General features: G+C 38.5%; 1 protein-coding gene across 1 annotated transcript in view; it reads right to left on the bottom strand.

Moving 5' to 3' along the window:
- The window catches only part of MALRD1 (MAM and LDL receptor class A domain containing 1), a gene marked incomplete at both ends in the record, with an annotated part of 616,248 nt that overhangs the window by 473,719 nt on the left and 127,614 nt on the right, over positions 1 to 14,915 (bottom strand). The window contains 4 exons of the mRNA XM_081103892.1: positions 2,164 to 2,576; positions 6,118 to 6,485; positions 6,957 to 7,062; positions 7,486 to 7,638. Of these exons, the coding sequence (XP_080960018.1) occupies positions 2,164 to 2,576; positions 6,118 to 6,485; positions 6,957 to 7,062; positions 7,486 to 7,638 (1,040 nt within the window). The remainder of the gene's footprint in view (positions 1 to 2,163; positions 2,577 to 6,117; positions 6,486 to 6,956; positions 7,063 to 7,485; positions 7,639 to 14,915) is intronic.

The following is a 14,915-nucleotide window of genomic DNA, read 5'->3' as shown; positions in this document are numbered from 1 at the left end:
CAACCGATGAACCAGGAGGTCAGGTTTGATTCCCAGTCAGAGCACATGCCCGGGGTTCAGGACTGAGCCCCATTAGGGGACATGCAGAAGACAGCCAATCAATGATTCTCATGATTGATGTTTCTATCTCTTTCTCCCTCTCCCTTCTCTCTGAAATTAATTTTTCAAAACCATTTTTAATTTTTAAAAATTAAAAACCATTTTAAAATTTTTTAAAAAAGGAATTCTTCAAAAGGAAAAGATAAATAAACTGTCTAGGATGTAAAATTTTAAGCATGCTAATCCAAGAGCAATCTATGATAGCAAGCATAGTAATCTGTATTAGACAGAAATTTTAAGGATGGAGTTAGAACACTATATTGCTGGCAGAGTATTGGAATAAATGTAACACTGCTTGGCATATATGAATGTATCCCACAATATTAGTACCTAGATCACAGATTTACAGACACTATCTCACTTGCAATAATATACCAGTTAAAAGGTGAATAGCCAAGAAAATATATTTTGGAAAAGGAAATGTTAAATTGACATACTATATCATGTCCATATACAAACCAATTGTCTATGGTTTTTCTGCAGTATATATGTGATTTCATTAAGACCAATGTACCATTTAGTAATTGGTATAGAATATTATTGGTAATAGAATAGTAAATAATTTTATAATTAGTATCAATGACCAGCACTGCAACTACCAAACACATTCCAAGAAGTATTGAGAGCTCCATAAAATAAAGTATCTAAATGCCATTGTTCTCCTTCATAATGCTGTTATGTTATAGTCTTTTCTGCACATGAAAATCAGGAAATGCCCTCTGTGTGGAAAAAACAGGTACAGTTTTACAAAATTCATATATGTAGGGAGCAGCTATAGGGTCAAGCCTCAGACTGACCTGTGGCAGGGCCACAAACAAGTCCCAGCTTGGAGGGCAGAGACCTCCTAACATAATTAAGCTTAACCTTATAGCCCTCCCTACTTCCTTCCTAGGTAGCTAATGGGCTATGCGAGGTGCAGCAAGTGCTGCCAAACAAGGTGAAACTCACAAGAACATTGTAAACATGTTGACCACTTCCCTTGTTTTGCTTTGTGTACTCTGACTATAAAATAAAGCTTCGGCTTGCAGGCTGGGTCTCTCTGTGTCAGAGATCCACTTAGCCCAGCTGTGGGCAAACTACGGCCAGTGGGCCGGCTCCGGCCCATTTGAAATGAATAAAACTATTGAAAAAAAAGACCGTACCCTTTTATGTAATGATGTTTACTTTGAATTTATATTAGTTCACACAAACACTCCATCCATGCTTTTTTTTTTCCGGCCCTCCAGTCCAGTTTAAGAACACATTGTGGCTCTCGAGTCAAAAAGTTTGCCCACCCCTTAGCCCCAGCTGAATTCTCTTGTCTGTCTTCTTTAATCCTTCACCGCCCCTCCTCAGGCTCACCGAACCTGGCCATGCTGAGCGCGGCACACATATATTTTGAAAATTAGTCACATTTTTCCTAAGTTATTTCTTCACAGCTATAAAATTGACAAAAGAGATCTCTAACTTACCCATTTTAGGGAATTGCTGAGAGATCAAATAGTATATGTAAAAGTTACGCATGTATTTGAACTTGATGTTGAAAATTTGACTTTTAGGAGAAGGCAAGTGAGAATTAGAGTAAAGAATATTCCACCAGGAGTAAGGAGACCTAGACTCAAACTCTAGCTCTGCCGCAGAGTAGCTGTGTGATTTTCCAACAAAGCATGCACTCTTCTTGGATTTCCAATGCCTATCTATACAATGTGACATATTTAGATGAACTATTCAACATATCATAAATAAGAGTCTGAGCTTTTTAAAGAATATCAGAGGTGGTGCCAAACTCTTTTTTTCCCTTCCAGATTCTTTCAGTACAACAATTACTTAAAATCGAAGGTTCCTGCAGCTGTTTCCAATGCCATATGACCATCTTTACAGATTTTAATCAAACATTATTGGGGGTAGTCAAGGAGAAACACAACTTAACAAGCTTTGGTACAGCCTTAATTACATGATAAATGTGTATCAAAGTAACTCTGATCAAATTACACTCTCTTTAAATTAAAAAATTTAGCAACCCTTCATATTCCTTAGACATTATGACGCATTTCCAATACGCATTATGAAAGCCATCATCCATACCTGAAAAGGCTGCCTGCTGCGAACGTCGAGGTGTTTCCTTATCCACCTGTTGCCTTGATTCCCAAATATCTGCCACAGCAGCATCCCCCTTGTGTTACTCCAGATTCGCTGGTAGATGGCCAGTCTATAAATGTGCTTTCCGAACATGTGGTAATAGAAGCGGAAGGTGCAGCTTTCTGTGCCGGTGGCATTGAGGATCGGGCTGAGTAAAGCAGCTGTGTTTTGGAAAACCTGTGGCTCTGAAGATTCTATGTAGAGATAGTGTCCTTTAGCTGTGCCCAAAGTGTTATCCTTCATTGGCCCTGTATTAAGTGTTGATGTTGGACCCTGGTTCCTGGTCCAATCAAAATCATCTTCTGTATCTTGTTCCCAATTACAAATTCCATTTTCAAAGTTACATTGTAGTTCAGGTGCTGAAATTGGCAGTAAATAATAGCAAAAGATAATTAAAGACAAAAGTAACTCTGCTTAATAATACTAGTTGATATTTTACTCCTGCCAAAGTAAGCAATTTTAATCTAAAAAATTTGCAAGAGTAAAGTTTTAAAAAGAGTGAAAAATTCTAGATAATACATTAAGGAAGAATATTTTATGGGCTAAAAGTGAAATTATTTTGGCCATTATTTTCCATATGCCATTTATGCCCATCCTTTCCCCATTTCTATTACTATAATTCTAGGCAAATGATCACAACTCAACAGCTGGCTCACTGCAACAAACTTCTGGCTCAGTGGATTTCAATTTTAGCTGAATGTTCCAATCCAGTGAGTATTAAAAATACAAAACAGAAGACACAATACCCAGAATTCATCTCCAAAAATGTTGATATATTTGGTCTAAACGATATAGCCAATCATCAGGATACCTCATCAGCTCCCTTGATGATTCTAACATGCAGAGCTGAAAAGAGTCATATTTTAATTGATGTCAGTCTTTTGGAGTCCTCTGGGGTATATGGTAAAACTGCTTACATAGTAAAGCCTATTCAAGTGCTAGTTTGTTAGACACGGAGTGAAGCCCAGGAATCCATGTTTTTAAAAAGTGCCCAAGAGGCTATGAAGCAGGTATTTTCCAGACCTCACTCTGAGAAACTTCTCTAGGGCTTCATCCTGCCCCAGTTCCAAGTGTCCCTTCCATACCTGTGCCAGAATGACCATTCTTTAATGACAAATTATCATTTTCCTGCTCTAATCAAAATCCTTGAATATATACTCATTTAACCTAAACTTAGATCTACACTCCTCTTATCTTTCAAGCTTCACATTTCCCAAATTAAATGAACTTCCTGTTTGTCCTTCCCAATGTGCCTTAAGCATTCCACCCCTTTCCCCATCTCTGTTTATGCCAAGTGTTATGTCCCGTGTCTTACTAATTCTTAGCTATGTCTCCTCAGTGGTCATCTTTTCTACTCATTGGAATGTAGCTCCATTAAATTAGAGCTTTGAAACTTCTAATGCCCTCAGTCACTAGAAGAATTCAAAGCACTTATGAAGCACTAGCCCCTTATCAAATAAATACCTACATTTCTAGGATAACATCGGGACACATTCATTTTTCAAGATGTGAAAATTGCGTCAACACCAAGTATTTCTTTAGAATAAATGGGACAGAATGTACACTTGACATTATTTGGAATTAGAACTAATGACTTCATTTTAGCTTCATTTACATAATCTAATATTTTTTTAAATAAATGTCAGCTGTCCTTTATTCAGCTGTACTTGGCATCAAAGGTGAACAAATACTCAAACAATAAAAGAAAGCATATGTGAATAAATGCAGCCAGGCAAGAACAAATCATCTGTATCTGAAAACTAGAGAACAGGGCTTAGGCCTAATGAAGGGAGCCAAGTGAATACATATCAAGTGGAAGAAGAGTTTTCATTTGCTATTCCCTCACTTGTGACTAATCAGGCCCAGCTGTGGCGTGAACTGGGGACCCATGGTGTACTTTCCAGGTGTCAGTCTTCGGCTGAAGAGCAGAAGGAGAATGTCAAGCTGCTGAGTTTTTTGACAGAAAGCCAACAGATTTGTATGTTGCCTGTCTTCATACTGACTACATGCTCAGTCTTCATTTCAAAAGGGAATATGTGTAGCTCGGCCCTTAAAAAAGACCAGGACCCTAAACATACTTCAGGAAATACAGAGATTTAGAAGGCTAATGTATTACTGTAGTATAGTAATATGTCTAGATGGACTGCTGAGAGAGCAACTGACAGTCTAATGACACTGCTATTTTCTGTCATTAACATTTAGTCACAAGAAGTATACTGATATTTTATAAAAGTTAATACTGACAAGTTTGAGGATAATTTGCTTACTTTTAGATAGGAAACACATTGTTTTTAAATCTTCACCCAAAAGTATGTCCTTGTTGATTTTTGAGAGAGAGAGAGAGAGAGAGAGAGAGAGAGAGAGAGAGAGAGAGAGAGAGAAAAAACAATTGATTGGTAGCCTTTCATATGCATCCAGACTGGTACTCAAACCCGCAACCTAGGTATATGCCCTGACTGTAAATTGAACCCACAACATTTTGGTGAACCATACAGGATGATGCTCTAGTCTAACCTGAGCCACCTGGACAGGGCAAAAATTTTTAAAGAGTGGAATTTGGAAAGCTTGAAAAAGATAAAAAGGCTTTCTGAATTTGAAAAATATAAATTAGATGTAGGACAAGCAACACTTCTTATAATAGCCATTGTTAAAATCATTGATTCTGTTTACATCCACTCAAACATTAGTTGTGCACTGAAATTTCTGACAATGTCAAAGATCAAATATACCCAAAACTCTCTACTATGATTTATATACAAATTTCCTAATGTAATGGTTATTATGATGTGCCCAGCATTTTACAGCTTTTCTGTGGTTTATAATTGGCCTCCCAACTTAATAGACACATAGTTGAAATATGTATTGTTGCTATTTCTGCAAAATGAAAGATACAATTTTTTTCCTGGTAGACTTTTGTAATTAAAAGATAAAATCACAACTATTAGCTTCTGATTCATATTCAGGACCAAGTGCATTAGGTACTCTCTGGAGCTAAGCTTATGAAGTTTCAAGAGCTACACAATCATCAGACACACAGATTTTTTGATAATTTAAACCATAAACTCAGACTTATCTTTGACACCTTACTCTGTGCTCCCTATAGCCAAAACCTCATCGATTGTCCCTCCTAAATATTTCCCAAAACTTTAGTCCCTCCATCTCCATCCTTATCACTGTGACAAGCTGCCAACTCCTCTCCTGCTGACTACCGCAATGGCTTCCTAATGGATCACCTAAATACAGTCTTCTCTAATCCATTCATAACGCACCATATCCACAGTGACATTTTCAAATATGCCAATTTTATTATATTAGCTTTCTTCTTAAAAACCTTCAAATAAGGAAGAACCTCCTTAATATGGACTAAAAAGACCTGCAAATCTGGCTGCCCTTTACACCTCTCTCCTTGTCCTTCACCCTATTCCTTCTTTCTCCTTGCCCCAGCCACGCATTAGCTATCTTCCTCTGCCATGCAGTGACATACGGGGACTTTTTCATGCTTTGACTTACTATTTTTCAGATCTCAGCTAAGTCATCACTCTAGGAAGTCCAATGCCGCTATTACATCAAGTCACATCACCTCTATTTGTAAATCTTGTCAAAACTTCCATTTTATATTTATTTATTAAATATTTGAATAATATCTCTCCTCACCTAGGCTTTAAGCTCCATGAGGGCAAGGATGCTGTATAGTTGTATTTAACATTGTATCACTAGTATTTAGTTTCTAAATCTACATAATAAATACAGATGGCTTTGGCTAATTGATTAATTAAATCGCACAAAAAATTCATCAACCCCGAATAATGTTTAGTGTCTTTGGCTTGATTGACTAAAGAACAGTAAATTTAAGTAAGATCACCACTATCAAATGTGGAAGAGGGACAAAAATATACCTACCACAGTCAGCCTCATCAGTATGATCACCACAATCATCCACCAGATCACATAACTGAAGCTTGTGAATGCAAGCCTTGGTGTGTCCACACCAGAAATGATCTGGCCCTTCACAGTTCTCTGCAGGGAGGGGAAGGGTACAGTTTTCAAAACTGATGTCATCAATAGCTGAGACCCCATCATAAATGCCAAGGCTGACTTTTTCTAGGGTCAAATGGAAGGGGTGAGTAAGGCGCCCAAGCTGAATAGTTGCCTGTGACCACTGGTTGCCCTGGTTATATAAGACTCTCCAGAGCACTGTGGAGTCATTGGAATTTTCCATATGTAGCTGGAGCACAGCTGCTCCCACTGAAAGGCCATAGTTATAAAACCTGGAAAAGAGTAAACAAAAGAAATGGATATGACTTATAGGGATAGGCTACATATTTAACTTTCACACTCTTTCACTTAGTCAACAATAAATAATTAGTCATCTTAATGGAAGCCTTTATTTCTTGCAGCACTTGTGGCTGCACCTTTGCAAAACTTATCTGCTGAGGTGCATACTCTGACTCTCAGGACCCAAGGAGCATTTCTCAAGGAGTTCAGTCCAGAACAGAAGAGAGAAGCAGTGTTAATTAAGTTATAATATATTGCTGAAGGGGAAAAGGCCCTTTCATCTTAAGAAAGAACACAACAAACACTGATAATGAGCTCTTAAGTAAACTGCTAATTGTGTGGAGCTAATGCAATAGCGATTTTTAAAGCAAAACCAAGGGCAAATCCTAATGTCTACTAAATGCAGGAGTGTGCCTGCAAGCACGGCCCTGCTAGGGTAATTGACCATTGTTTATAATATTTACCAGAAAGAAAGTGTGCATCCCGCTCCTGTCTGGCTGATAGTTGGACTCTGGAGTTTAGCAACTTGTGCCAAGCTGCTGCTTTTCTTCAGAATGAACATAAAATGCCCTATTGGTATACAAAAACAAGCCATACGTTAGCCTATTAGATTATAAAGTGAGACATCTGTCTCTTAACCCTACACTAAATAAGTTCCATGTCCGACTAAAATTAAGACCGTACAACAATTAAAAATCAATGAAAGTGATGGTTAGTCAAATTTGCTTTTATAAATGTTAGACTATGATCTATATCTAAATGATGCCAAAAACATTGGTAATTTAAATTAACGCAGCCAAAAAATATATCTATGCTCTACCCCCACCATCCATAAAGGAATAATCCCATGCAGACAACATGAGTGTAACTGATAATGCTCAAATGCCCTACTACTTGTCATGGTAACAGAATGTTATCTGCTTCTCTTTCTCTTCTCAGACTTGACCAAAGGGGAACTGCGGTCATTGCCAAGAGTCCCTGCTTATTGCTTACCTTGGGCAGTATTGTGAGTATGATCACAGGGAGGGGCCTGTTGCTCAAAGTCAGCAGAAAGGTTACTTCTGGAGCTCCATATCCAGTCAAAATGGTCACCGCTAATTGCTTCAAACCACCCACAGCTATTTGCTTCAAAGTCACATTTGGAAACTGAAGAACAAAAATGTGGCTTTTAGGTTGGCTCTCAGAAGTGCTCGCACACTTTACAAAGGGTAGAGTTCAATGGAAATCACCTTGTTAGACTTCTCTAAGTCCATCAAAGAACATACTTTAGGAGAAAAGGGATCTCTTTTGACATGAAAAAAGCCTGGAGTTGTGCTTATCATACTGGAAATTGATAAGGCAGAATTACCAATTTTAAAAATTCAATTTTTCCCAAATATTCTAAGCAGCAGCATCATTCAGCCATATTATTTATAGAAGTGGCAAAGTCTGCCTAATTTATTCTGATACTCATGCTAGTTTATCTGCTGCTATTATATCATCTGGAAGGCTGAATTATTCCTAGAGTATTTTCACTAAACCATGAGAGCAGCTACTTCTAAAAATACTTAGTATCTGAAAAATGTAGCTCCATTACATTTAATTAATGTTCACCTCTGGATTTTATAGAACTTAATATTTCCTAAAGCATTATATGCATTGCTTAATTTGTGCAGGGCAAAATAATTTTACACAGTTTTCAGGTAAATGTGCAGAAGAATCAGTTAACTTCCAGGAAGAAGAGAAGAGGAAGAAGAGGAAAGAAAGGGAAGTTATAATAATAGCAATACAGCGTTATAGCTAATGTTCAATGAATGCCCTATGTAAGAGATCCTGAACTACGGAATGCTTTATCTAGATCTAACTTTCACATCAGCCATATGGGGGAGGCATTACTATTACTACTATGATGATGTCGACGATTATTATTATTAAGAGGAAGAAAGGGAGGTCTAGGGAAGTTATTTACTTAACCAAAGTCATGTCATCAGGAAGTCGTAGAGAGGAATTGAAATACAAATATTCTGACTCCTAGTCTAATATTCCTTCTGCAACTGTTGATAATAACTGTTAAATATCACTAGATTGAAAAAAGGATAAAGCAAAATGGCATAATCTAAATTCGCTTAGTGTGGATGTTCATCTGTTATTATATATCCCAATGCAAAATGAGGCTCACTCCCACTGATGATTATTACATTGAAATCCTTGTTCACTGGCTATTCTTATCCAAGGATATACTAGCTAGATGTTCCCCTGTAAAAGAACTTGGTAAGTAACCAGTAAGTTTTAGGGGCTAAATGTATACACTAAATCACTTGATGAGATTATAAAATTTAAAACAATAAAGGCATTTTAACCTAATTATAAACCACTTTTAATCTAATTATAAATTTTGAAAATGTTAATTCTACTCAAGGAAGAATATGAGGTGAATAGTAACATTACAAATACTTTCTAATTTTAATAGTTTCTATATAATACCTTATGTCCAAAATATATTTGTTTTCTATGAAGTTTCCTAGCTGAAAATATGTCCAGCAGAGTACTTTCAAATTTCATCAAAAGTCATTGGGAGGGGACCACTTTTTAAATTATATGATTGACTACTACAGTGTATACCTGTAACTAATGTTGCCTAAACTTTAATAAGCAAGAGATGATGATATGCCAGTATACATACAGAGACACTTAGAAATAAGCAAAATGAAGAAAGTACTGCTATATTTACAATACAAATTTCTCAAGTAAAATTTAGAAATCTATGGTGAAGCATATTTAAATGCCACTTGGAGTGAAAAAAAAATGATAACTATAACAAGAATAAGTGCTAAGAATATTTAAGTTCACATTTTTAAAGGCCATCTCTATTTGTGAATATAAAATATACCAATAACCCACAAATTCCAGAGTTTCAAAGTATGGAATGCCATTTCAATCCCTGAGGAAGCAAATGTTTTTGTTTCCTATTTCAGACAATCTTCAAAATAGTTCTTGTTATACAAATACAGAAAGAAAACGAAGCATTGCAGTTGTATAATATCTATCCCCATAGCTACTTGGAAAGGGGGCCTTATCATCTGCTATCCAGGGAGATATTGCTGTGGAAATAAATGAATATTCAAATGGTAGTAAAATTTAGGAACTATAGCAGCAATTTTATAGTTCTCTTACATAAAGCTCTTCAAAAACAGTAATTTCAGCAGATGATTATACTGTTAAATTTCAAATATGTTGTAGTATATTTTGTTCCTACTATCTAGATTTCTATACACATTTAAAAATCCACCTCAAGTGATCATATATGTAGTAATCAGATAAAATTAACCTCTGGTTAGCCGTTAATCAAACAAACTTAATTAGAATGGCTTTTGAAAATTATGTATGTCTTTTTTCTGACAGAAATACAATATCCTGGGTGTGTTTTAATAATTGAGATTTGAAGATTTTTCACTGTTTCAGGAGCATCACTATTGACTATCTCAATTATCATCACCATCAGAATTACCACAATTACTAATAACAATTTGCAATTACCATTTATTCAGGGATTATTGTGTACCAAGCTTTGGGCTAGAAGCTATTACATTCATAACAGGATGCCAACACAGAATTTCTAAAAATTACACATGACTATTTTATAGCTATGAGTAGAAAAGCAAGTGGCTCTACAGCAGCTTTCAATTATTTTATGTAAAGTTACCCTTGTGACCTCAATTAGTTATGTAAAAATAATTTCAGTAGCTACCCCAGGGGAAAAGATGTTAGGGATATTTGGTGGATGACAAATAGTTCCATCACCCTAAACTCTGTCATTTTTAGAGTTTTTTCACTCAGGCAAAGGAGAATAATGTATGGAGGAGCCAAGGAATCGTGTGAGGTAAAATAAAAAAATAAAAATCCAGAATCAGACCTTATCTCATTTCATATTCACTATCTTATAACTTTTCTGATGGTTTCAGATGATCCTTACAGAGGTTCATTTGTAAGGAATAAACACAAACTGAACAAAGAGGAAGTCTGATCTGATCATTTGGACCTTGCAAAAAGACTTAAAATATACAGGAAGATGCCTCTTAACATTTAGCCAATAGATTTCATTAATAGTTAATACTTATTAATTATTTAAAACATAATATGTAATAGTAAGGGGGTATTTACGAAAGTCCATGCAATTAAAAGATCTATCCTATCTAATAAAAGACAAAAAGGGTAATTAACCATACCTCCGCTACGCTTCCCATTGGCTAATTAGGGCGATATGCAAATTAACTGCCAACAAAGATGGCAGTTAATTTGCATACGTAGGCACAATGATGGGAGGTGAAAGGGGAAGAATGGAAGAACAATGATTGGAAACCCAGGCAGCAGGCAAGAGCTGGGTGCCCTGCCCGCTGACCGGTGATCGCCATCAGAAAGCTGGGCTACAGGCAAGGTGGAACCCACGGGCCCGGGGGTGCCACCTGGCCTATGGCCTGGTGGTCACCATGGAAATGGGAGGGAGAGAGAGCCAGGGCACAGGCCAGGTGGCACCCCTGAGGGCCCGGGGGTGCCGCTTGGCCTGCAGCCTGGTGGTCGCCATGGCGATCGGAAGGAGAGAGAGCCGCATCGGGATCAGAGAGCTGGGGCAAAGGCGAGGCAGCACCCCGGCACCCCAGCACCTGACATGCAAAGGTCAGGGATGAAATGACTTTTCCCAACCACATCTGCAAAAATCCTGGGGAAGGCATCATGAAGAGTTCACAACAACTCTCTTACCTGGCAAGGAAGAAAAAAGTTGGCAACGGAAACAATCCCTTACATCAAAGTTAAGATCCCTCTGAGTAAAAAAGAATATTTCCAACGTAAAGGAGGGAGCAGGCAAAAATAATAGGTTCTCATGACTTCCACTGAAGCTTGAGCATATGACAGAGTCAAAACGAACACACAAATTAAAACAGTGGACATTCAAATGACCCGAATCAACTGTCACTGTTTGTCCCAATAGCAGCAATGCTTATGTGATAATATAGTTTAACAAACATACAAAACAAGTCACCTGATAAAAGAGGTTTGGCTTCTAAAGTAAATTGAATATGTTCTTTCAAAATTCTCAGGTCCTCCCCTCTATAATTCTTAATTTTCCAATCAGAAAATTACCCCAGGTGATCCAATAACATGTAGAACTCCAGTAACCTAACTTATTTTTAAAAAAACACCATCCCAACCATTTTTAAAATATTTAAATTGATATTTTAGGGTTAAAATTATAAAAGATATTTAGATCCAAATATATTTTCTGAATAAAAAATATTTCCGTTTTTGATTAAAAAAAAATAAACATAAAAATATATATAAGTGACACGTTTTCCCAAGAAACTCTGAATTAGTACCTTTCCCTCTAACTTCCTTCAAATTAAGAGAATCTATGGAGTTCCCTATACTGCACAAGTTTTAATGAAAGAAAATAAGACTTTCTAAGAGCATCAAATACATGTTTTCTTATTTACAAACATATATACTCTTCTCTCTCTCTCTCTCTCAAAATATATTCTTACTGATTCAGAGAGAAAGGGAGAGGGAGAGAGATAGAAACATCAATGATGAGAAAGAATCATTGATCGGCTGCCTCCTACATGCCCTGTACTGGGGATCAAGCCCACAACCTGGGCACGTGGCCTGACCTGGAATCAAACTGTGACTTCCTGGTTCATAGGTCGATGCTAAACCACTGAGTCACACTGGCTGGGCTTAATTCTTATTTATAAATTCATTCCAAGGACATATACAGCTTGAAAAGCTTTGGAAGCAGTTTCAAAAAAACTATCTTTTAAGTAACAAGAAAACAGTTATAGAAGAAAGTTTAAATTAAAAGAAAAAAATTGTTTTAATTTATTCAAGAGTGGGAACATCCTCCATGAAAATGTGTGCCTTGACTGTGGATGGCTGGGTGGCCTTGTCACACCTTAGGAATTCAAATGCTTTTTACAATGAAAAGAAAGAGAGTTTCATCTCATTTCTCTCCCAGGGTAGATGTCTGTCAATAGAAGGTGGACATCAATAAAAGGAGGGGCTTGCACAATCAATCCAGAAAGTCAGCAATCTATGAATAATCCAGAACCCAGTATTTATCTCCTCTGCCACACACCCTCCCTCCCAGCCAGTGAGCAAAATAATTACTCTCAAGTCAAGCTAAGTGCCCCCCAGTCACAGTGGCATGATGCTGACATATAAAGCATACAAATAATTCTCACTCTGGCATAAAAGTGACAACTTTCTTGGAAGAAAAGCAGATATTGTAAATTTCTCAAAGTCTTCCTGAAACATTTTTTAAAGTAATTTTTACTTCTTTAGAAAAAATGCATATATGGCAAACCATCTGTAATAAAAGGCCCATTCTATAAAATTTTACCTGGTCCTAGTCATATCTGCAATCATAACCATATTTACAGACAAATATATCTATACTAATAAAAGAGTAATATGCTAATTTACTGGGAGACCTTCCAGGAAACCTTCCCAATGTTCTTCTGGACAAAGCCATGGTGGCGGGGTCGAGGTAGAGGGGGTTAGAGGCCAAGAGGGGAGGGCAGTTGTGGGTGATCAGGCTGGTAGGGGGCAGGGCCGTTGGGGGTAAGCAGACCAGCGGGGGGGGCCAGTTGGGGGCAAGCAGGCCATCAGTGGGGGTCAGTTGGAGGTGATCAGGATTGCAGGGGGACAGTTTGGAGTGCGCAGGCCAGCAGGGGGACAGTTGGGGATGAGCAGGCCAGTGGGGAGGGAAGGTAGGGGCGAGCAGGCCAGCAGGGGGGGGGCAGTTTGGGGTGATCAGGCTGGCAGGGGGGCATTTGGGGGCAAGCAGGCCGGTATTTGGGAGGGGGGAGTTGGGGGCGAGCAGGCCGGCAGGCAGAGTGGTTAGAGGCAATCAGGCCGGCAGGCAGGCAGGTGAGTGGTTAGGAGCCAGCAGTCCCAGATTGCGAGGGGGATGTCTGACTGCTGGTTTAGGCCTGATCCCTTAAACTAGCAGTAGGACATCCTTCGAGGGGTCACAAATTGGAGAGGGTACAATCCAGGCTGAGGAACACACCCTCCCCTGTGCATGAATTTCGTGCACCGGGCCACTAGTATATGTATAAAAGCCTAAGTGACTAACCATTCGACAGTTCGACCGGTAGACATGATGCACACTGACCACCAGGGGACAGATGCTCAATGCACATGAAACAGATTGATGAATCTCAGAGAGAAGGGAAGTGGGGGGAGGGCAGGAAGAGATTAACCAAAGATCTTATATACATACTAGAGGTCCGGTGCACAGATTCGTGCACCAGTAGGGTACCTCAGCCTGGCCTGCAGAGATCAAGACAAAACCAGAAGTCCAACATCCCTCGAGGGGTCCCGGATTACGAGAAGGCACAGGCCAGGCTGAGGGACCCCAACAATGCATGAATCCATGCACTGGGCCTCTAGTCCTTTATAAAATGTATCTCTTGTAAGTATTTTCTCCCAGCCTGGGCCTGTCTTCTCATTCTCTTGAGACTGTCTTTTGCGGAACAGAATTTTTTTAATTTCAATAAAGTACAGCTTACCAATTATTTCTTTTGAATTCTTATCAATTATTTCTTATCGATAATTTCTTTCTTATAAATCCTTCTTTTAGAAGGAATTATACTCAGAGTTATACTTAACCTAAACCTAATTAGATAATTTGGGTGATTATTCTATATTTCTGAACTGATGAAATTTAGTTGAGCATTTAAACTTTTTATTATGGCTATAGCAGAATGAGAACCTTGGAAACCTTGGAAGAGGGTGAATGCATTTTGCATATTAGAGAAATTTTGGGGACCCGAGATTGAGCTGTAGTAGGCAGAATTGTAAAATAGACCTCATTATCACCATCCTTGCTGTTACAACTGCGTTATGTTATGTTACATGGCAAATAGATTTTGCAATTGTAACCAAGGTTACTAATCAGTTGACCTTAAGATAAGGTGATATTTGGGTAAGCCAAACCTAATCAATAAGTCCTTTTGGAGAACCAAGATGGCGCGTAAGGTACAGACCTGTGCGTGCTGCCTCCCACAACAACATTGAAAATACCAACTAAAAGACAAAACAGCTATCATTCAGAACCATGGGAAAGCTGGCCAGTGGAAGTTCTACAACTGGAAGGAAAGAAAGAAGAGCACTGAGACTGAGTAGGATATGCAGAGGTGCCAAGAACAGAGGTATGGAGTCGTGCACCAGGCGGGCTGCAACTGGATGCGCGGTTTTTTCCAATCGAAAGGGGTTACAAACTCTCGAATCCACTGAGCTTGTTTGGGGCGGGATTCTGAGGTTCTAGACCCCTACGGGGAGAGGCAGGATGGCCTTGCAGCAGGTCAGAAAGCGAGGGCGGCTTTCTCGCGTAGCTGCTCGCCGACACTCGGGGATGTGGAGACGCAGAGTCGCGGACACTCAGGGAT

The sequence above is a fragment of the Myotis nattereri genome (genome assembly GCF_964212035.1).
Source record: "Myotis nattereri genome assembly, chromosome: 1".
Taxonomy (NCBI): Eukaryota; Metazoa; Chordata; class Mammalia; order Chiroptera; family Vespertilionidae; genus Myotis; species Myotis nattereri.
Note: the sequence above shows the minus strand (reverse complement) of the source record. Positions and strands in the feature narration are given on the sequence as shown.